This window comes from Festucalex cinctus, chromosome 1 (genome assembly GCF_051991245.1).
Source record: "Festucalex cinctus isolate MCC-2025b chromosome 1, RoL_Fcin_1.0, whole genome shotgun sequence".
Classification (NCBI taxonomy): Eukaryota; Metazoa; Chordata; class Actinopteri; order Syngnathiformes; family Syngnathidae; genus Festucalex; species Festucalex cinctus.
In genome coordinates this window covers 12,225,505-12,246,593 of record NC_135411.1, presented here as the reverse complement: position 1 = coordinate 12,246,593, position 21,089 = coordinate 12,225,505, and the positions used below count along the sequence as shown (strand labels likewise).

The following is a 21,089-nucleotide window of genomic DNA, read 5'->3' as shown; positions in this document are numbered from 1 at the left end:
CACACTGCCACCATTTTAAAAAGCAAAAGGGCAAGAATAGACTCAAAACAATGCTGCCTTTCTGCTATACTCTCTTATAAGTTAAACACTTTGTTTATGATTCATTCAGCTTTTGTACGGTAGGCTACATAATATATATATATACATATATATATATATATATATATATATATATATATATATATATATATATATAAATATATATATATATTTTTTTAAATCTCTCGAGATGTCATATTTATGAGCCAAAATGCGCTTCGCTGTGTTTGGAATGGCTAAATGTATTCCTAAATCATGTACACCACTAAAGGGACATAGTTCCAACACCATAAGAGTGGCAGAGTAGTGTCACGTGCCGTTTGAAAGGGTCCACAATCAGGTAGGCAAACGTCTGCTCCTCATCTCGTTTGCCGGGGTAACACTGGCCCGACTCATCCTAAAGGGGAAAGGCATACAACAGATGAGGATAAGTTAATTGGTCATTTCAGTGTACAACTGTACCTTCAAAGCTAGCAAAACACGAGACTTACGTAGACGTGGACTTTGAGCACCGTGGACACGACGGTGATCTTTTTAGTTTCTGGATCCTTTTGAACACTGCAAGAAAAAAAAAAGAAAAGAAAAGAAAAAATAAATAAATATATATATTACGGGTGTTAAAACTTTTTATTTCGCAATATATCGCGATATTACAGCACGCAATTCTCGAATCGATTCACGTATACTGTAACACGTAACACGTATACTGTATGTAATAGTGTCTAGAAAAGCGCTTATAAATCTGTTGCATTATAATTATTTTTTTATTTTTTGAACCACAAAAACATGATGTGATTGTGAAGGAAGGAGCAAATTGTTATTGATGTTATTCATTTATTATGTGGAAAATAAACTAAATTATATTTTTTGGTGAATATATTTTATTAAAAAAAATACAGTTTACAATACAAAAAAAATATTACCTATGAAACTGTATTAAAAACAAACACGTATTTGTAAATACTTCCATTACATATATAAAGGATGATAGTTTTGACAAATATAAATGATTTTAAAAAAAAAATAATGCCATGGATTTTTTTCTTACATAAAAACAGTAAATAAATCATCCAATCAAAAAATTAAATCTATTTAAAAATATAAATTGTTTGTATTTTTATTGTACTATTAATTATTATTTCTTTATCACATTAAATGTAAAATCATGACTTTGACAGATATAATTATGTTTATTTCAAATTCTAAATAAATATCTATCTAAACATAATACTAAACTGTATAATAATAATAATAATAATAATAATAATAATAATAATAATAATAATAATAATTATTATTATTATTATTATTATTATTATTAGATTCACTACATTATACAGTCTTGTTGTGTGGCAAATTTTTCCTATTTGCAGTTTGACTAATATTTGCCTCAAAAGTCAAAAACAAATCCCCCACATCCAAACTGTTTGGCGATGTGTCCACGCAGTATAGTTGTTGTGTACGAAGTGCTGGGTCCATGAGTGAAAATGCTTTCACTCCCCCCCCCCGCAATCTGGCACTGCCGTCGCAAGTTGACGGCACGGAAAATCGCAAAGCCCAGAGTTATAAAATATGGAAAATATACATAATATGGCTCCTTTAAAACATTGTCTGTTCAGTTAATGCAGATTTAGAGCAGCTCCAGCTGAACCCTGAAACAGAAACAATGTTTTCTGTCTTGAACCTTTTGTACCTGATGAGCTCTTTGTACATTTTCTTGGTGACGCTGATGTAAGGCTCGACGGTGTCTTCGTACTGATTCAGCTGTCCTCCGAAGCAAAGATGCTTGAAAAGGCAAAACAGGAACTCCCCTCGCTCGGCGCTCCCCAGTACGTGGTAGTTCTCCGAGTCCTCATCCTGCAGCATCTGCAGCCGCACGGAAATATCCGATTGGAGGGGAAACGAACAAAGTGGCGAAACCAAAAGGAAGTCTCACCTCTCGGAGTTTGTCGTAGTCCGGGTAGACTTCATGGAAGCATCTGGCGATGTGTCCGGAGGGCGCCACAATCCCACAAGTGTAGATGGGATCAAATAAGTCCATGGAGACTTTGGTGCATGGTATCACTTCCACATTGACTGACGCCACTGGTTTGTCTGCGACGGAAAGGAAAATCAGATCTCACAATATTTTAGGTGACAGTAAGATGACAGGACATACCGAGAGGCTCCCAGGTGACCGTCATTCTCGCACTAGAGAGCACGCTGGCATCTGTGAAGAAGCACTGCATGGACAGTGAAGGGAACGCGTACAAATAATCAACAACAAATAAAGGCGTTGACCCATTATGCACTTTTGTCAGCAATTTTTAATAGATCCCAGGTGTCTTCATAACATGTTTGTGGCACGCTTTCATCAAAACACCCCAAGGATAAACAATTATAGCACACTCGATTTATGGTCTATTGGTCTATCTCAAAAAATGCACCTCGCTAAACCACAATTATCAATTTAATTGTAATTATATTGTGGATTATTTGCAATATTATAGTATTTTGTGATTATTGTTTCATAGTGACTGTTTCTCATTTAGCAAAAAGTGCAAGCCAGTGTTTCTATCTTGTGACAAGAAAATCTGGCATTTGAACAAGGGTGTGTAGACTTTTTATATCAATGGTAATACTGGGCCAATCGTGAGATTTTTAAAATAGACAGATGGGCCAGTTGATTCGGAGATGAGTTTAACTTATGTAAAATAGTGTATTTGGATAATTAAAATGATTATAATCGCTGATTATTTTTGATTACATTTAATTAGAATTGATAAACCAGTATTATAGTAAAATTATAAAGTCAAAATGCTCATTAGTTATTCACATAATTAACCCATTATTTCACAATATATATATTTTTAAATGTAAAATTGTTTATTTTGCTAATATTTCATATTATTCACTCGAAGATAAACAATGACAAAAATAATAATACAATTAATACATACATTTTAATAAACCAATTTTGGAGGGTGAAAACACAAAATTAATGAAACAATAATTCAGGACTGTTGATAATGTAAATGTATAGTGGGGTGTACATGAAGTGGCCATTGCGTTGTAACCTTGTTTTTCTTAGTGGACAAATAAAGTTTTTTTTAATTTACTTGCAGGAGAGTGACGTCATCTTACCACCGCAAACCTCTCGCTATCGTAAAGATGAAACTTCTGGTCAAAGCTGAACGTTTGTGCTGAGAGCCTTCCAAGCATGGACCTAAAAAAAGAAGAAGAAAGACCGCTGGAAAAATTACACGTGGACACCCGCAAGATGGCGACAGAACAGAGTATGTTTACAAATGTTTTCAATGACGGCCTGTAGTTTACCATTTCATCAACAGAACTACGGTCTCCTTTTCCTCCAGGAACGAGAACTTCCTGGAGGGAACTGGACGGAAGGAAAAATTTTGTTCAAAGTCGTTTTTATCTCCGGACATGTCAGCTTGTTGTACTACGGAACCGAAACTATTATAGTAAAACAAAAGTGAGAAGAAAGAAGACTTCCTGGCAAACGCGTTGGTTGGCGAAAACTGACCAATCAGAGACGAGTGTGCTCACACGACGCTTTTGCGTTGCCCTGACAACAGACGCGCAGACGTCTTTTGTCAGGAAGCTTTTTCTAGAAGAATGAGAATGATCCACGACATAACGTTATACAGCTATTGACATTGTTAAGTTGAAATAATAAATAATCAAGTTATTGCAGCTTTAGGACATGCATACCCGTCAGCGTTTTGTATGAAAGAATACATCAGATTTATTGGATGTATTATTATTATTATTATTATTATTATTTTAAAAATTCATATTTTTTTAATCAAAATTTAATTTGAAGTTATATTTTTTATTGTGTTGTTGGATTGATTCCCACCAAACATCAATGCAAGATTCTAAAAATATTTTCAAAAATCAGAAAAATTGTTTAAAACAAATGCTTTTTGTTATTTATTGTGTTTCATCAATATAACTAGATTATGACTAAAAAAATGAAAAAAAAGTCAGAGATTAAATTAATAAAAAACATTAAAAAGTATTATTTTTGTAGAGCTTTATCCATACAATGTTATTCATTTATTATGTAAACATTTTTTTGTGAATATATTAATTTTAAAAAAATCCAGGTTACTGTCTGAATCAAAACAATAACCGATGAAATTGTATTAAAACCATGTATTCATAAATGCATTGTTCATTTATTATATTTAATCGAAAATAGTGTAACATTTTTGACAGAAATATCTGATTAAAAAATAATGCCAGGAATTTTTACAGAAATGAATAAATCACCATATCAAAATTTAAAATTGAAGACTGTATATTTATCATATATAAATGTACAGAATCACAACTTTGACAGATATTTGGTCTAACTCTAAAATGAAAGTCCAGGTTCATAAAATATATGTAAACTCCACCGGGGGGAAAAAAAAAAAAAAACCTTCCAAATAAATAACTGACACCGATGCATTCCATTACGTCCTTGGTAGAGGTAATAAACACTCAACGACTTTGTGCTTGGCTGGCATGAAGTGCAGTACATTTTCCAAGCCACTGAGCCAGCATTATTGATAGTATTCAATGTGCCAGCCAAACTTTCTTTGACAGTTTGAGCTACCGAAAGGTGTTCATTTTAAGAAAAAGCTGAGCAATGTAAATAAATATCCATTTGCAAGTGTTTATTTATTTTTTTATTGCATATGTCATCACAGGCTACCTTGGTTTGTTCTTAAGCTTACATATTTCTAAACTTAATACTCCCAAAGTTGTTTACATGACTGAGAAAAAATGTGCCTCTCCTGCATAGGTTAGGGGCCTTCAATCATGCGCATCACTTGTCATATTTACGTTGTGAGTCGTGGCTTTGCTCTTGTGCGGTGATTTAACTATACCGAAAACGCGCAGGTTTGACACCGCAAATCATCGTGTATGTTGAAAATAATGGACATAATAACAGTGAGGAGTTGAGAGCGACTCTCCCTCTAATCACAAGATGACCTCAGTTTGTCAGTAAGTCATTACCGCCAGCAAGCTCAGGGCTAATTAATGTCATCTTCTGGTAACCTAGCGTCGTCATCTCGCTTTGACGCATTAAAACTGCTGTACGCTGCATCACGCTGATAAGCGTTTCCCCCCCTGCTGGGTCATCCACGTAACAAAACCCAACGCCTCCATCAATTGGAACATTTTGACATTTTACATTTGATGGATTTATAAAGCACGGGCGTAAAAATATTCATTAAAGCTACACTGCATCACACAGAGATATTTCACCACGTAGGTTAAAACCACTTTAGACAACTAAATGCCTCCCTCAAAGAGAAAATAAGACACATTTTATAGGCTTAAAATTTGCATTGCAAGTGAGAATCTGTTCCCATTTCCTTACCTGGATAAACAAACACATAAATAAATAGATAAATAAATAAATAAATAAATAAATAAATAATCTATAGTTGTATGAGTGGTTAGCACGTCTGCCTCCCAGTTCTGAGGACTCGGGTTCGAGTCCAGGCTCCGGCCTTCCTGGGTGGAGTTTGCATGTTCTCCCCGTGCCTGCGTGGGTCTTCTCCGGGTACTCCGGTCTCCTCCCACATTCCAAAGACATGCATGGCAGGTTAATTAGGCGCTCCGAAGTGTCGCTAGGTGTGGTTGTGAGTGTGGACGGTTGTTCGTCTCTGTGTGCCCTGCGATTGGCTGGCAACCAGTTCCGGGTGTCCCCTGCCTACTCCCCAGAGCCAGATGAGATAGGCTCCAGCACCCCCTGTGACCCTTGTGAGGAATAAGCGGTCAAGAAAATGGATGGATAAACAAGAGGACTTCAGACATTTTTACAACATGCCTTAAATACTTGTATAAATTATACGCGTAATAATGATGTTTAGTGCAGGAGGAAACTTGTATATTTTTTTATTAAAGAATTATAAGTGTAATTCAACAAAAGATGCCTCTGCCAAATCTAATATTGAGGTCTAAGGAACTGAGCAATAAAAGAAAAAGGTGGTCTTCAAAGCAGCACACTTGTTAATTTTATTTTATTTTATTATTATCATTTTTTTACTTGTTAAAAAATAGTGAGCCCCCCCCCCCCCCCCCCCCCCCCCCCAGCACAAACCCAGCACCCCACCTCTGGCTCTATACTAATTGCCTACGAGCTGTATATGTCTCATCTGTAGTATACCGTATAGTTTATACAGTAGTCTGCTTGCGAGGTGGGAGTAACAAGATGCCCGCCGTGTGACTTCGACGGCTTGCTCTGGTGTTTATGGGCTATCCAGTCATTTACATGTTTCATGATGAACCATCTGAAATGTTTTTATTTTATTTTTTTTTTATTTTATTTTTTTTATTCAATTTGATATCAAATTTCTAGTTTGAGGGAAGCAAAACAGGCATTTGAAGATGAGAGCTATGACCTACATAGCTACATACCAACAATTCTTAGACTTTAATCTATTTCATAAAATCCATCCATCCATTTTCCTAACCGCTTATTCCTCACAAGGGTCACAGGGGTGCTGGAGCCTATCCCAGCTTGCTTCAGACAGTAGGCTGAGTGCACCCTGAACTGGTTGCCAGCCAATTGCAGCTATTTCCTAATATTTTTTTTTATGTTAAAGGCGCTGTCTGCCAATTTCACTCTGGAAAAGGCACTTTCTAAATACAGGATTTAAACAATCAAACTACTTCTCAATTTACAGATCAGGGCTTGTCTTCATTTCTGTTGGTGAGTTTGTCCTAAACCCGCACCCCCGAGCCTGTATTTTACCATTTTGTGTTTGTTTTGTAAACAGCGGGACGTTTCTGTGGGAAGACAGTATTTACAACTCTCCAGCCAATCGCAGAGCGGGGGGTGGCGTGTCGCAAACGGGGCCGGGCAAATGTGTCAGCTGCGTGAAGTCACTCCCGCGGCAATTTGAAAGCACGCACGGATTTTTTTTTTTTCACTCACTCACTCACTCACTCACTCACTCACTCACAGAAGCTTACGTGTGTGAGGTGGGGAGGTGGGGGTTTAGGACGAAATTACCACAAAAGATTAACAAAAACACAGATGTGTAGACTGAGAGAAAGTTAAAGTGTGTACATCCTGTATTTAAAAAGTGCATTTTCCTGAGTCAATCCAGCAGACAGCCCCTTTAAAGTTTGCTCAATAACCATGGTAAATGTTCAAGATTAATGATAAACAATTTCTCTGAATGTAAAAAAAAACAAAAAAAAAACAAAACAAAACCGCAGAACAAGGATAATTTTGTCCTTGTTTTATTCATTGCAAAATCTAGTGTGACAACTTACCCATTGGTGGGACAACATGTCACATCTTCACTCTCTCTATTTGATGCCTTACAACTCTGCACTGACACAAAGTATGAAAATAACATTCCTAAGACTTTGGTATACATTTTGCTTATACAATATGTATTGATTCCAAGAAATATATAAAAGTATAAAAAATGATACAACGGTCTTCGCTTTAGCGGGAGCCTAATGATGACAGAACATTTGCAGGAATCCATGGAGAGGGACAGACTTTTTAAATGAACGTAATCCAGTTAGCTGCCTGCTCAATCAAATCAAGCCGATTTGCTCATGCGCACGCATTTGTCCGGGACGTGCGCGCCGCCTCCGCCGCTCGTTGGCATTCATTAACGCGTGACCGATTGCCTCCTATTAGCGGCGAGGAGGCACGTCGTGCCTTTAAATGGGCCGTGCAGTCTCGCTGCCTCTCCTGAGATGCGCCTTTACCTGATTCTCAGAGAGAAGCGCGAGGGAGGGAGTGCGAGAAGAGAGAGCGAGTGAACAAGGAGAGAGACTCAAGTTTTCATCTGGCAGTCATCTATTTTAGGTTGACACAGTGCATATTTCATAGCACGGCTGCACACACACACACACACACACACACGGGACTGAAATATTCTGGAATTATCGCCAACATCACCGCCACTATGAGGCACATCAAGAGGCCCGATCGGGAATTATTTTCCAAACATCAGGAGAGATTCTTGGTCTTCTTGTGTCTTTGTGTCCCCACGGTGAGTGTCATCAATCATTCTTTTTTATTTTTAGCTGCATGGAGCCACTTACAGTCCTCATTAATCTGGTGACACTAATTAGTGTTCATTAGGCAGCGTGGCCATCCAGTCATAACGATGTCATGTACAAGTAAATAATCAGACGGGGAACTGTTAGGTGGATTTCAAAATGACTTCACTCATCTTCAGATGCTCTATTTAGCGACTTTAATTCATATTGAAAGCGATGGACATATTTGTTGACTGCAGTGGTGTGCAGTAGGTCACCGGGGTCACGATTGAGCCCTCTCGAGATTCTGCAAAATTGCTGCCTCAGGCGGTCTCAGAAGGTTGCGGCTGTTCCTCAAATCCAAGTTCAGGTGTGATATTGTCGAACCAGTTAGACAGGCACAATTGCTTTCAACTCAAAAAGGTGGAAGAAAGAGATCAATTTGAATTGCTATATCACAGCCATGACAGAAGGTCTGGAATTTGTTTGGACTCAAACAAAGGCAAGATATTGCCGTGACTGTGTACACGGCATCCTGCAATCGAATAATATGATGACATCGTGCCAGCGGTCCGGAGTAAGGTAACTGCTGACTGTCAATCTCTTCATACAAAGAGTTAGGGCTGGTTCTAAAATAATATCAAGTTGAGTTTCATTTTTGAGCCTGACATCAATTGATAAAACCATGAATCGATTATTTTAATATCTCATTTTCCTATATTTTCATCTGAAAATTGAATTTTAAAGGTCATTTTTTTCACATCTTACTGTTTTTGTTGAAATTTACTGTTCACATGAATTTAAAAGTATTTTCTTACATTTATGTAAGACCGGATTTATTGCACTTAAAGACAATTCAGAAACATTTCAATGTATATTTAAAATTATTAACTTAGAATTCTGAAAATATTTTCATCTCATCCTTGCTGATTTTGCGTAACACTTAAGCGGTTATAACGTGTTACTTTCATTAATAAACATTTAACTAATTAATGCCTCCCCAAAATTGTATTTGGAATGTAACGTTTGTGGAGTTTTTATCATGTCCTTGATATTTCAGAAAAAAAATGATGTTCCATAATTAATCGGTATCGGATTGAAGTGAACTCTTGTGAATTGAAATCAAATCGATTGAGGAAATTAGAATCGATACCCAGCCCTACAAAGAATTTAACCGAATTATACAGAACCGAGCAAAGGTGGCATCGCCGCCAATTACTGTGCTCATGGTTCCTGCAGTTAGATATTCGTATAAAAAAAATGATCAGACAGCAATAAGGCAGAAAAATTAAGTATTGGGAGTTCAGCTTCTCACCCTGTCAACATTGAGGAATGCTCTGAACAGGTGTGATGTAGCACCGTTCACAAATGTAACTAGTATCATTGTATTGCTAACATTAAAACTTCACATTTCTTTCTATTAGGGCTCTCTCAGAACACATAAAATTTGACATGGGAAAAGCTTACTTTGACGAACTGTGTGAAGGCATCTCGTCATTCTCTATACGTTGATTGTTAGCGTTAGCATCTTTCAAACAGAGGTCCTCGAACATTTGTGCTGTCACTGCTGTAACTGAAGGGTTGAACCCACCGTACAAAATAGTTGTTGGACAGCGACAATCAAAAACAAAAAAACAAAAAAACACACCAAACACGAATGGATTTGAACATGATACTACTGTATGCTTGCCCTGTATGTCATTCAAAATGGCCAATTTAATAGGCTGACTCACCCTTGTAACGGCAGTATAAGGCTGTAAAATGCATCCCTGATTGCCCCGTCTGCATTGTGGGTGCGTCATCCATCACAACAGCCGCTATTAAAACACCATTCACGTTTTTAATACTAATAAATGTTGAATATCCATCTTTTTGGAGGACACAAATTAAGTAACTCGTCATTCACTTCAAATTAACTGTCGCCGTGTTTTGTGAAAAAAAGATTCACTGTGTGCTTTTGAGATCAGGATTACTTATGTATGATAGCGTTTCTAAGCAAAGAAGACAGCTAGTTTTGTGTTTAAATTGCTAAAAATATAATCAGCTTCGACTTTGACTTAAAATACACAATTTTCTTGACCTAATTTGGACCTGGCTTCTGGCTAGGACCCGCTCTCTCTTCTTCTCTGGTACAGAAGTACAGTTTTCGCCAATGTCTGCCATCTAGTGGTGAAGAGTTTTATCACACATCTTAAAACGGCTCAGCTGCAGTAAATGTTTTTATTTTTTACAAAATGAATGGTGTCCCTTCCCAGATATAGAACAATGATGTAGAAAAAAAAAAGTGGTGGGGGTGGATTATGGCTTAACATTAGCTGCTTTTTAACATTAGCATGCGCTAAAAGTTAATACAGTGCTACCTTGTTGACATTTTTCAGGGTATAAATCATCACTTTTTCAATTTTTCAAATTTATTTATGTATTTATTGCTTTACATCAGGGGTGTCCAAACTACGGCCCGGGGGCCATTTGCGGCCCGCCGTCCATTTTTTAGTGGCCCGCGACATATGCTAAAAATGGCATTTGACTCAGTTCAAATAAAATAAACAAAACAAAAATGTTTGGAGATGGTCAATGTAAGAAGGGAGGGTGTCGAAAAACACAGGTGCTATTAAAGTTTATTTTAGTTAAAACTAATGAAAAATTAAAATTCAAAACTACAATTTCGTTAACAAAATAAAATAAAAACAAAGATGCTTTTTTAAAAGAGAAAACTAACTGAAACTACATTTTTTGTTTACAAAACTAACTAAAATAAAACTAACTATAATTAAAACATCCTTCATTTTAGTTTTTGGTAATTACATTAATGCATGAGCCTTTGGGGATGATTTTAAATGTGATTTTTCGTAGATTTTTTTTCAATATCAGCCGGAATAATGACATTGCGCCCATGGTGTTTTTTTTAAATATTGCGCACAAGTAATATACTGTATATATAAATAACACAACTAAAAACTAAAACTAATACTGAAACTAACTAAACTAAAACTAAGCATTTATTAAAGAACTAAAACTACTAAAAAACTAACAGAACCACCCTGAAAACTAATTAAAACTAATTAAAAAAACAAAACAACTCAAATCTAAATAAAAACTGAAATGAAAAATTCCCAAACTATAATAACCCTATTGCCATATTACAAATAAAATGGTTTATATACTGTAGCATTTTTCTAAATATGCAAAAGCACAAATAAATTATTTGTACAATTTTTAGGACTAATCACAATTTCTCTTCTTAACATTGTGTGGCCCTTGCGTCGTTCTGATTTTCTTTATGTGGCCCTCAAATGAAAGAGTTTGGACACCCCTGCTTTACATCATGAGCCAACATTGGAGTTAGTAATGATCTTCAGATATTCCGCCACTCGAGTAAAGTGGGGGAAAAAAGAACAGCAGAGCCACATTTGTCCATGCATTTTCAACTATTTATCAAACGGTACATTCAAACACACAAATACGAAATGAAAATACTCACAAGCAGCTTCTTCAAACACCCTTTAAAGGCACACGTACATCACTTAGGTTTTTGTTCCGCTTGTCCCAAAGTGCAGTAATGGCACTTCATAAAAGCAGTTTATTTATTTGCATCCAGGTACTCCTTGGCAAAGGTTAGCAGTTCTTTTTTTATGTCTGTCAGGAATGGTGTTTGCTCATGTTTTTGGTTCAGTGTGTTGTGTATGGTACTTATTGAAACCATGATCCCAGACTGTTCCAGTTTGTCTCTCAGGTCTTTAGATGTTTGACGTGGTGTTTTTTGTTGTTTTTTTTCCCCCCCACCATTCGTACCAACTTTCATAGCCTTCTGTCATCAATTTCTCTCTTCCCCCCACGTCCATGGAGGTTTTTGACTATGCTGGTCAAACTTCTTAATAACGTTACGCACTGCTGAAACAGGGGTACCAAAGTCTGACGATGGCTCTACTTTGGAGGACTTATCACATTTCTGATGTCCTCTTTTGTTGTCATGATTGTGACAAAGGAAAAGGAGATAACGGTTGGATTTTTAACACATCAAAGGCATCATTCATCGGTAAATTCATGTCACTTGGGCACTTGACAATTTAGAACAGGGAATTCTCATTTGTGATTTACCAAAGGTGAGTCACAATGTGCTTCCATACTGATTTACAGAAAAGGGCGCCAATACCAGTGACAGAGCACGTTAAGTTTTCTATTATTTCTGCCCATTGTTTATTGTGTTAAATTGTTTTGGTTTTTTGGTCTTTCAAATAAAACACAAGTTCTCTATACAAAATTTTTCAGAAGATATTCCACATCATACAGTTTACCTTCATGGGTGCCAGGAATGGTGAGCAGGACTGTAATGTGTTTATTAAAAAAAAAAAAAAAAAAAAAAAAAAACTCCCCGGCCCGGGCGTCGGGCTCCGGGGACCGGGCGGGGGTTTGAGGCCTGCCCCACTCCGGTAGAACTCCTGGCGCCCCGGGTGGGCTCCGGTGGCCGGTGGGCTGTCCAGTAGCCCTGCTGCGCTGGCGGTCCGCCTATTGTGGTGCCAGATGGGTGGGGTGGGGGGCGCTGGGGGACGGGCGTGCCACCTACACCCGCCGGGTTAGGTGAGGCCCCGCTGGTCTCTCCTCTTACTCACTTCACTAGTTTTGCACTATACACTTTGTAAATATACACATAGGGGACACAACACATTTCTTGGTGGGGTGGGGAAGGGTGGAAACACCGTCTTCACCCTTCAACTCCCCTCCAATTTTAATGCACTTCATGTCCAAGGGGAGGGGTGAGTTGGGGCGGGGAGCCATCAGAGGGGATGGACTGCAGTGCCTGGCAGCGCTGTGGTCCCCCCCATCTGTGTCCCTGCCCCACCACTTTGTCCCTCCTTTTTTTTGGGGGGGGGGGTGTGTCGGAGTAGGGGAAATGTTTTCCCTCTGCTCCGACTCACCTGCTCCCAATTTTAATGCACCACACGCACACACTTGTATATACACAGGGTGGGGCCACATTCACGGTGTAAGGGTAGAGCTCGCCAGTCGGCGAGCTGGCGGACTCAGTAACAGGGTTAGGTGTCACTAGTACGCTGGCGTGACGACCGGGGCCTCTCCCCACCGGGCTCGGTGTTCTGGTGTTCCGCCTTTTCCCCTGGTGCTTCCTCCTCTGCTTCCCCCCTCCCGCCGCTGTGCTACTCTCGCACAGCTGGAGGTGGGGTGGGCACGTTTTCCCTCTCTGCGCTGCTGCCCGGTGCCGGTTTCCGGGGGTGGGGGGGCTCGCCGGGTTCGCGGGGGGGTTGGCGGTCGTCGGGGGGGGGCTTGTTTGGGGGGGGGGGGTTGGGTGTTGGGGGTCGGGGTGTGTTCGGGGGTTTGGGGGCCGGGGGTGGTGGGGCCTGGGTCGTGGCGGGTTTGGGTGGGGTGTGGGGGGGTCGTGGGGGGATGGGGGGCCCGCTGGGCCTCGTTCTGCGGCCTTGGGCTCGGGGGTGTGGGCCGGGGCTGGGGCGGGGGTGTTCCGGGCGTCTGGGTCGGCTCGCCGACCGGTGTCCGCTCGGGTGGCTTGGGGGTGGCCTTGGTGCTGCCGCGGCCTGGGGATTTCGGGGGGGGGGGGGGCGGTGCTCGCTTTGCTGGACCGCGGTTGACGGCTTCTTTCTTTGGTGGTGGTCCTTATGCATGCCAGATCCGTCGCACCAGCATCTACTGAAACTCAACAGAAGTAGCCTCTCCCTCCCACAGCCCCTTGAATCAGTGGGTGCTGGTGTCTGTGGATCTCACTTTGCTTTATCTATCCTTCCCTCCTTCCTCTCTTTAGTTTTTCCTCTGGTCACTTGAGATCTCAATTTATTGGAAGTTTGAGGTTTCTGGGGTTGGCATAAGACTCTGGTTTTGTAACCACGCAGGAGGGGTTTTGTTGGTGCTGGATTTCACTTTGATGGATTGGATGTACTGGCTTCTATGGATCTCACTCCGCCTTATCGATCCTTCCCTCCTTCCTCTCTTTAGTTTTTCCTCTGGTCTCTTGAGATCTCGCTAAATTTGCTGGAATTTAGAGGCTTCCGGGGTTGGCGTAAGACTTTGATTTTGTAATCATGGGGAAGGCAGGAAGTGTTTGGTCGGTGCTGGATTTCACTTTGATTTATCTTTCTTTTCTCTTTATTTTTTTCTGACCTTTTCTCTGGTCTCCTGACCACTTAAACCTCACGACTCTGGCAAGATTCTGAAGTACCTGGTTAAGGCGAAGGGTAATGGGATATTTATAAGGCTTTAGGTGAATTAATGAGTATAAATTTATACGTATTTGCACGCACACGCACGCACGCAAACAAAACAAAACAAAACGAGCAATGATGATAAGACGTTGAATCGGTAAGACTACCGAATGAACAATTCTGAGCTCTTTAAAAAGAGGAAAAAAATAAAATAAAAAATCAGTAGGCCAGCGGATTTTTTGGCACCATTTTTTATTTTATTTTTTTAATTTGCAAAACATCAGTACTGATTTTTTGTGACTTTTTGGACCCATTTTTTATTATTATTATTTTTTTTTAAGGGGAATGTGATTATCAATCAATCAAACTTTATTTATATAGTACCTTCCACACATTCAAATTCAACTCAAAGTGCTGAACATTTAAAACATCCATAATACCAAAAAAAAATTTAAAAAAAAAATAAATAAAAAATTCTTCCACCAAATGGTTCTGATTTAACCCGGTGTTGTGAGTGTGTTTACCTGATGGCGTCCGTATTGTGTCATATTTTCAGATGGAAGCCATTCATCCGGACTGCGCCATCATTGCTCAGCACGTGAGGGCCGGCGAAACCTGCAGCCAGGCGAGGAGGAGAGAAGTTGAGAACCAGACGGTGCGCGGCGGTGGGTGCCTTTGCCGATGATCCTTTGCACGCAAAAACATATCCACGCACACGCCTCACGTGACAAACAACAACACGCTCTAAAATGTTTTCTTCAAGACAGATGGAAAAGATGTGCAATCTAGTTTAGCTGTGTGGGCTCTATTTTAGGCCGAAGCAAAAGGTAATTATCAAATAGTAGATTAGCGCGACTTAAAGGAAGGTAACAGTCAACATATTTGCATGGCTGAAACTTTCATACTTTATGTCTATAGAGGGAGATGTTTCAGGTTAAAAACAGCTAGCAAGATTTGAATCGAGCGTCACTTCACTAGCCCCACCCCCCTTAATGTGTACAAGCTGCCGTTGGCCAAGGCTAAACAATTCGATTTCAAGTTGAAAAGAGATTTATTGATTCATGCTTTGAAAAAATAATCGTATACACATAAATTGTATGATATATGCCTCTTTTTATTATTAATCAATTTAGTAATCATTATTAAATGTATTGAATTTATTATTATTGATAAAATTACCTGTGACAACTATTAATAACAATAATAGTATTTTTATAAATCATTGAATTAATTATTTTTTTTAATAGGCCATGTCTTAAAACGAGTATGATGCAAATTAGTGACAACAGGCATTTATGGTACAAAAATATAATTGGCAAACGTTTAATTTTATGAGTAAATAAATGTTCTGTGTAAAAAATGGATACATGAATTTATTTCCAATATTTAAAAAAAAAAAAAAAAAAAAAAAAAAGAAGTGTCCGTGTTTTTATTTTGAGTAAATGCTAAATTAAGTTGAGGGTGTTAATTTAAGTACATTACATAAAATTAGGGATGGTCGATACCACTTTTTTTTTTTTTTTTTTTTTTTTCAGGCCGATACAACTCGAGTCGTCACCGAAAATACTGAAACAAATAGTACTTTTGATCCACAAAAGTTCCCAAAATACAATGACATAATTTTAAGGAAAGACCTATATATCCCAATAGAACATTTTTCATTCAAATTGCAATTGCGTCTTACGGGCAATTTTCTATTATCTTTTTTCCATTTGTTCATAAAATAAATATTTCGTAAAGAACACAATAAGATGAATACAAATGAATAATACACGTTTATGGTCACCTGTCAGACATGCGGGCCTTATGTTCGTGATCATAAAACAACCACAAGAGAGCAGCTGATACCAGCATTGCGAGAACCGATACCTTGAAATTGTCAGGGTTTTTGTCGACCCAAGTGAAGGGAGGCAGAGCGAGGCGTGGTCTTAATCATAATTCAATTTAAACAAACAAAGTACAACACAAGATACAAAGTACAAACCAAAGCAGGAAATAAACTTACTGGTTGCAAACTAAAACAGGCAGGACTCACGGGCACATGAAACAGGGTATGACAATTACAATGACTCGACAAGGACTGAACGAAAGCAGGGAACTAAATACACATAGTAACGAGACATGAGAGACACCTGGACAAGACAGGTGGCTTGGGGAGCTGATTGGGTAACACAAGTGAACGGGATAACGAGCACAGGAGGACATGATAAAACTGTACGAGACATTGGCAAAAAAGGAGACGCAAGGAAAACATGACCCATAAACAAAACAAAACACAGACCGTGACAGAAATAAGGTATCTGTACTTGCCCATCTCTAGGTATGAATTTACATACGATGCAAATCAATGACAACAGACATTTATGCTAGTCCGAAAATGATGGCATAGCAGGAGTAGATCTTTGTGTTCTGGAACAAGATTCAGAGTCCCCTCCAACTGGTCTTATGAGAAACGAATGCTTGAAAAGGGTCTTAGGTGTGTAGAGATAATGGATCAACCGGCAGTGGAGTAATACAGACACTATTTTTGGCTTCTTTTGGAGCGGAAACGGTTTGATGCAAATTTGTGACAGTCACCGTCAAGTGTTTTTAAGCGCACTCGTAGTGAAACTCGTAGTGACTCATGGACTCCCTTTCCACTAAACCTGAATGAACTTTGCCCTTAGGGATGCCACAACAGATTTTTGTCACCACTTCATCACAAATGAACAAACTTTAGCATTTCACCGCCAATTTGATGTAAATTACCTGTGATTATGGCGAACAGTGGCGCGACACAAGAATTTGTGCACATGTACGCGCGCATTTATTTATTTATTGTGATTGCTATTGCTATATAGACTCAAAAAAATATAAATGCAACACTTTTGTTTTTGCTCCAATATTTTATGAGATGAACTCAAACATCTAAAAATGACCAACCAATTAACTTGACATTGTCAAAGAGCGCAAGCAATTTTCAACTCTTTAGATTATCCAAAGGTTTGTGAAAATAACACCACCATATATTGGCTGAAAAATATTAAATTTGACCAAATTATGAAATAGGAGGTTTCGGCCTGACACTAGAGATACAAAACTATTGATACAAAATATTTGCGTGTACAATGCTTTGCTCTTGTTGCTGCTCAGTTATGATATACATATTGTAGTTTATTCTGTTTACATATTATTTGTATCTGTATTGCTACAGTTGTTGCTTTTATATAAATTATTTATTGCTGCATTTGTACTTTTTGTGCATACAATACTACTACTTTGCAACTTGTTCACATCAAGGTGATTATAGTTTACAAAACAAACAGGAAAAAACTAAATATTGAAGAAAACATTTTCATTAACAGAACCATGAAAAACGAATACTAACTGAAACACATTTATTTAAGTATTTATTGCTGCATTTTTCCTTTTTTGCATACAATATTACTATTTTGTGACTTGTTGACGTCAAAGTGATTATAGTTTATGAAAACCAACAGGAAAAACTAAAAATTGAAGAAACATTTTCGTTTACAGAACCACGAAAAACGAAAACTAACTGAAACTACATTTTAAGTTTGTAAGACTAGCTAAAACTAACTATAGGCTAATCATAGCGAAAATGTCCTTCATTTTTGTTTTTCTTAATTAATATCATGAGCTTTTGGAAGGTCAAAGAGTCATTTGGGAATTGTAGTTTTGTTTACGTGATTACAAAATACTTATTGACCATTTTCATTTATTTTTTTATCTTGCACTTGACCAATATTCATATATTTAGAAGAAAAGCTAAATCTAATACTAAAGCTAATAAAATCTAAATTAAAATGAACATAAAAAAAATAGCAAACTTGCTTGAAAAACTAAAACGAACTGAATTAAAAGAAAAAAAAAGTCAAAGTCAAAACGAATTAAAATCTAACTATAATGCTTTTGAATAGACTCTTAGGGATGGCCAAGCACTGAGTAAGTCCTCCTCGGCAGTAGATGGCGCTATACTGCGGCAGTTTGACACATCGTCATGTCATCATCTGTGTCGAAAAGAAAGAAAGTCCAATTTGACACGAATATTTGTTAGCATAAACGCTTGACTCTCAGCCTTCTCGCTGCGATGGCGCCATCCACAGTCATCATCATCATCATCATCATCATCATCATCATCATCAGCACGCTCTCCCCTGGGTGTCCAAAGCAATCCACAAGAGTGCGTCTAATCCTAAATAAGGTGACATTCAAGTGTCAAAGCGTCCCTTTTAAAGCCCTCAGCCACAAAAGGCCAAACCAACAGAGAGAAAAGCTTTGGGCTTCTTCCTCTCTTTCTTCTTCTTCTCCTCCTCGCGAAAGGGCTTTTTGCACTTAAGCCGCTGTTTGTTGGCCTCATTGGGAGCAAATGATGTGACACGTGGATCCTCCCACCTATCACCCCGTTGTGATTACGCCTCGATGGAAAGATGTCGGTCCTGGGGAAAACAAGCGCACCTTTCCATTATGCATGTGGCGTATTGATAAACGAGGACAAACGTTACATCATAGAATTCAGCTAAAAATGAGGATCTGTCTGACTTCGAGCTTCCAAATCCAGCGCAGAGGCATTTCCACATGGGAATGTGACTACTGCCTCAAAGCAGTCCAATTCCTGAATGAACTGTGGTGCAATGTATCGATTGGGAAGCCGCTAGTAGGACCTGGCTATCGACTTTGTCTTTAGCTTGAAGCTTCATTGATAGCCGCGGCTCAGAACATTTGTCAGGGCGAGAACCTTATTGATTTGAAAATTAACAGTACGCTGGTACATCCAAAGTCGAACACAACGTGGCGCTAATGAAAAGAAATCCCATAGGAAATAAATTAGTAAAGTCAATTCACTTGTAAAGTTTTTTTTTTTTAGTATAAAAAATACCACTCTATGATATTGTACTTTATTTAAAAAAAAAATACAATAATAATTAAATTAAATGTAAACATGATTTCATGATGTGCGAGCTTTGGCCACCTGGGGGCAGTATTATACAGATACAGACACACACGAAGAAGAGTTTGACAACTGGCTCAGTAGAATAAATTAAGACAACTCAACTTTTGATTTATAATTATTATTTTAAAGTCCCAAATAATGGATGAAGAAGCGGAAACAAGTATTTAGCATACATGCTATTTATATTTACATATGCACTTGACTTCTAATTAATTGTACTGAGCAGCCACATGTATTAATGCTCAACTGGTATCTTTCTGTGGTAACATACACACAGACATGCACACCCCCACCCACACACGCACACATACACACACACACACACATAGGAATTTAAAAGTTGCCGGCAGATATTTTGACTAGTCGCGTTTATACCTCGTGTCATCGACAAGAGCGGCAGCAACAACGATGCTGCATTATTTTTGTGACCTAGAAAGCCACTGAGCCGTCGTGATGATTTCAATGCGATGCGACCATTATTAATGTTAGGCTATTAGTAACGCTTGTGGACTCGTGTCCAGTTAAGAGGTTCTTAATGGAACCTGACTTTTTGTTGTTTTTGTTGTTCCAAGATGCATTTTGAATTGAATAAATTGATGATGAGCTCATCAGCAAGCTTTGCAGAAGCCTGATAGTGACCATTGCATTTTAATGTATGAAAGGTGCTATAGTATATATGAATAATGTTTGATTGATTGATTGATTGATTGATTGATTGATTGATTTTGCACAAGTCAGTGTCCTGCAAGGACTCCAACTAGTCCGTTTATGCTTCTGCCATGTGAATAGTGTGCTTCTCCTGTGCTGAATTTCAAGGGAATAAGAAGAGGTGCGTCTTCTTATTTTTAGCCGGGAAGCTAGTCATTTGTGTTTACTCCCACAACGGCACATTTCTAGTACCAAAAGGAATAAAACTCATGTGCATAGTTCGACTGCACTGAGCAAGAAAATAGGACCCATTATGTTATTTATTTTGCATTAGTTATTAGGGCTGTCCCATTCCTCTGAAAATGATGGGAAAAAGATCGGATTTTTTACATTTTCTTAATTTCTAAAGTCAAGAATAAAATATTTTTGTTATATAGCTTGTTTTAAACCACTGCTGATTACAACCATATATAATGCAAATGTATCATCTTGTGATACCACTGTTCAAAAAAAAAATAAAAAATAAAAATAAAAATAAAAATAAAAATAAAATAATAATAATAATAATAATAATAATAATAATAATAATAATAATAATAATAATAGAGACTTGTGGAATATGAGTTATGCCGCAAAATCCAGCCCTTTTCATCCATCTTGGGGCAGCCATTTTGCCACTGACTGTCGGCTGAAGATGACATCACAGTTGCATCGGGTGACAACCAATCACAGCTCACCTGTTTTCTGAAGCTGAGCTGTGATGGGGGGTTACCTGAAACCTGAGCAACATTGATGTCATTTTCACTCCACAGCAAGTGGTAAAATTGCCGCCTTCTGTTAGTGATAAGGCAGCCATTTTTTATTTGGATTTTATTTGATTTTATTTATACAATCAGAACATAGTTACAACATTTAAGAGCATTTTTTGCATACTTTTATGGCCATTTTGCCACTTGCTGTCAACTGAAGATGACATCACTGTTGCTCAGGTCTCAGGTGACAGCCAATCACAGCTCAGCTTCAGAAAACAGATTAGCTGTGATTAGTCATTGCCTGAGCCCTGAGCAACATTGATGTCATTTTCAGTCGACAGCAAGTGGCAAAATGGCCGCCTTCTGATATTGCTTTAAAAAAAAAAAAAAAAAAAAAAAAACTACTGGATTTTGCTGCTGTTTTGCTACCAAAAGAACATATTATTGTCCTTTTTTTTTTTTTTTTTTTTTTTTTTTTAAGGGGGTTGACTTCAATATAAATGAATGCAAAATAAAATGAAT

General features: G+C 38.2%; 2 protein-coding genes across 9 annotated transcripts in view; one reads left to right on the top strand and one right to left on the bottom strand.

Annotated features, from left to right (window-relative positions):
- Positions 1-188: 188 nt before the first annotated feature.
- cfap300 (cilia and flagella associated protein 300) lies at positions 189-16,283 on the bottom strand. Of its 4 annotated transcripts, none has more exons than XM_077516918.1 (10): positions 16,219-16,283; positions 14,738-14,828; positions 3,563-3,646; positions 3,355-3,492; positions 3,163-3,244; positions 2,198-2,261; positions 1,976-2,133; positions 1,733-1,905; positions 531-597; positions 190-436 (listed from the first exon to the last, which is right to left on the bottom strand). In XM_077516918.1, the coding sequence occupies exons 4-10, from the start codon at positions 3,462-3,464 to the stop codon at positions 305-307; spliced, it is 786 nt and encodes a 261-aa protein (XP_077373044.1). In that variant the 5' UTR covers positions 3,465-3,492; positions 3,563-3,646; positions 14,738-14,828; positions 16,219-16,283; the 3' UTR covers positions 190-304. The 4 variants fall into 4 exon arrangements, with proteins under 4 accessions (XP_077373061.1, XP_077373070.1, XP_077373044.1 ...); XM_077516927.1 differs by lacking the exon at positions 16,219-16,283 and adding an exon at positions 16,083-16,130; XM_077516935.1 differs by lacking the exons at positions 3,355-3,492; positions 3,563-3,646 and having other exon boundaries at positions 189-436.
- Positions 3,143-21,089, top strand: part of ghrhra (growth hormone releasing hormone receptor a) — a 31,371-nt gene continuing 13,424 nt past the window's right edge. For 4 of the 5 annotated variants that reach the window (XM_077516874.1, XM_077516883.1, XM_077516868.1 and 1 more), the window contains exons 1-2: positions 7,704-8,057; positions 14,770-14,878. In XM_077516874.1, coding sequence (XP_077373000.1) covers positions 7,971-8,057; positions 14,770-14,878 — 196 coding nt within the window. In that variant the 5' untranslated portion in view covers positions 7,704-7,970. Of the gene's footprint in view, positions 3,315-7,703; positions 8,058-14,769; positions 14,879-21,089 lie in introns of those variants that run through there. The other variant, XM_077516893.1, reaches the window with a different exon arrangement.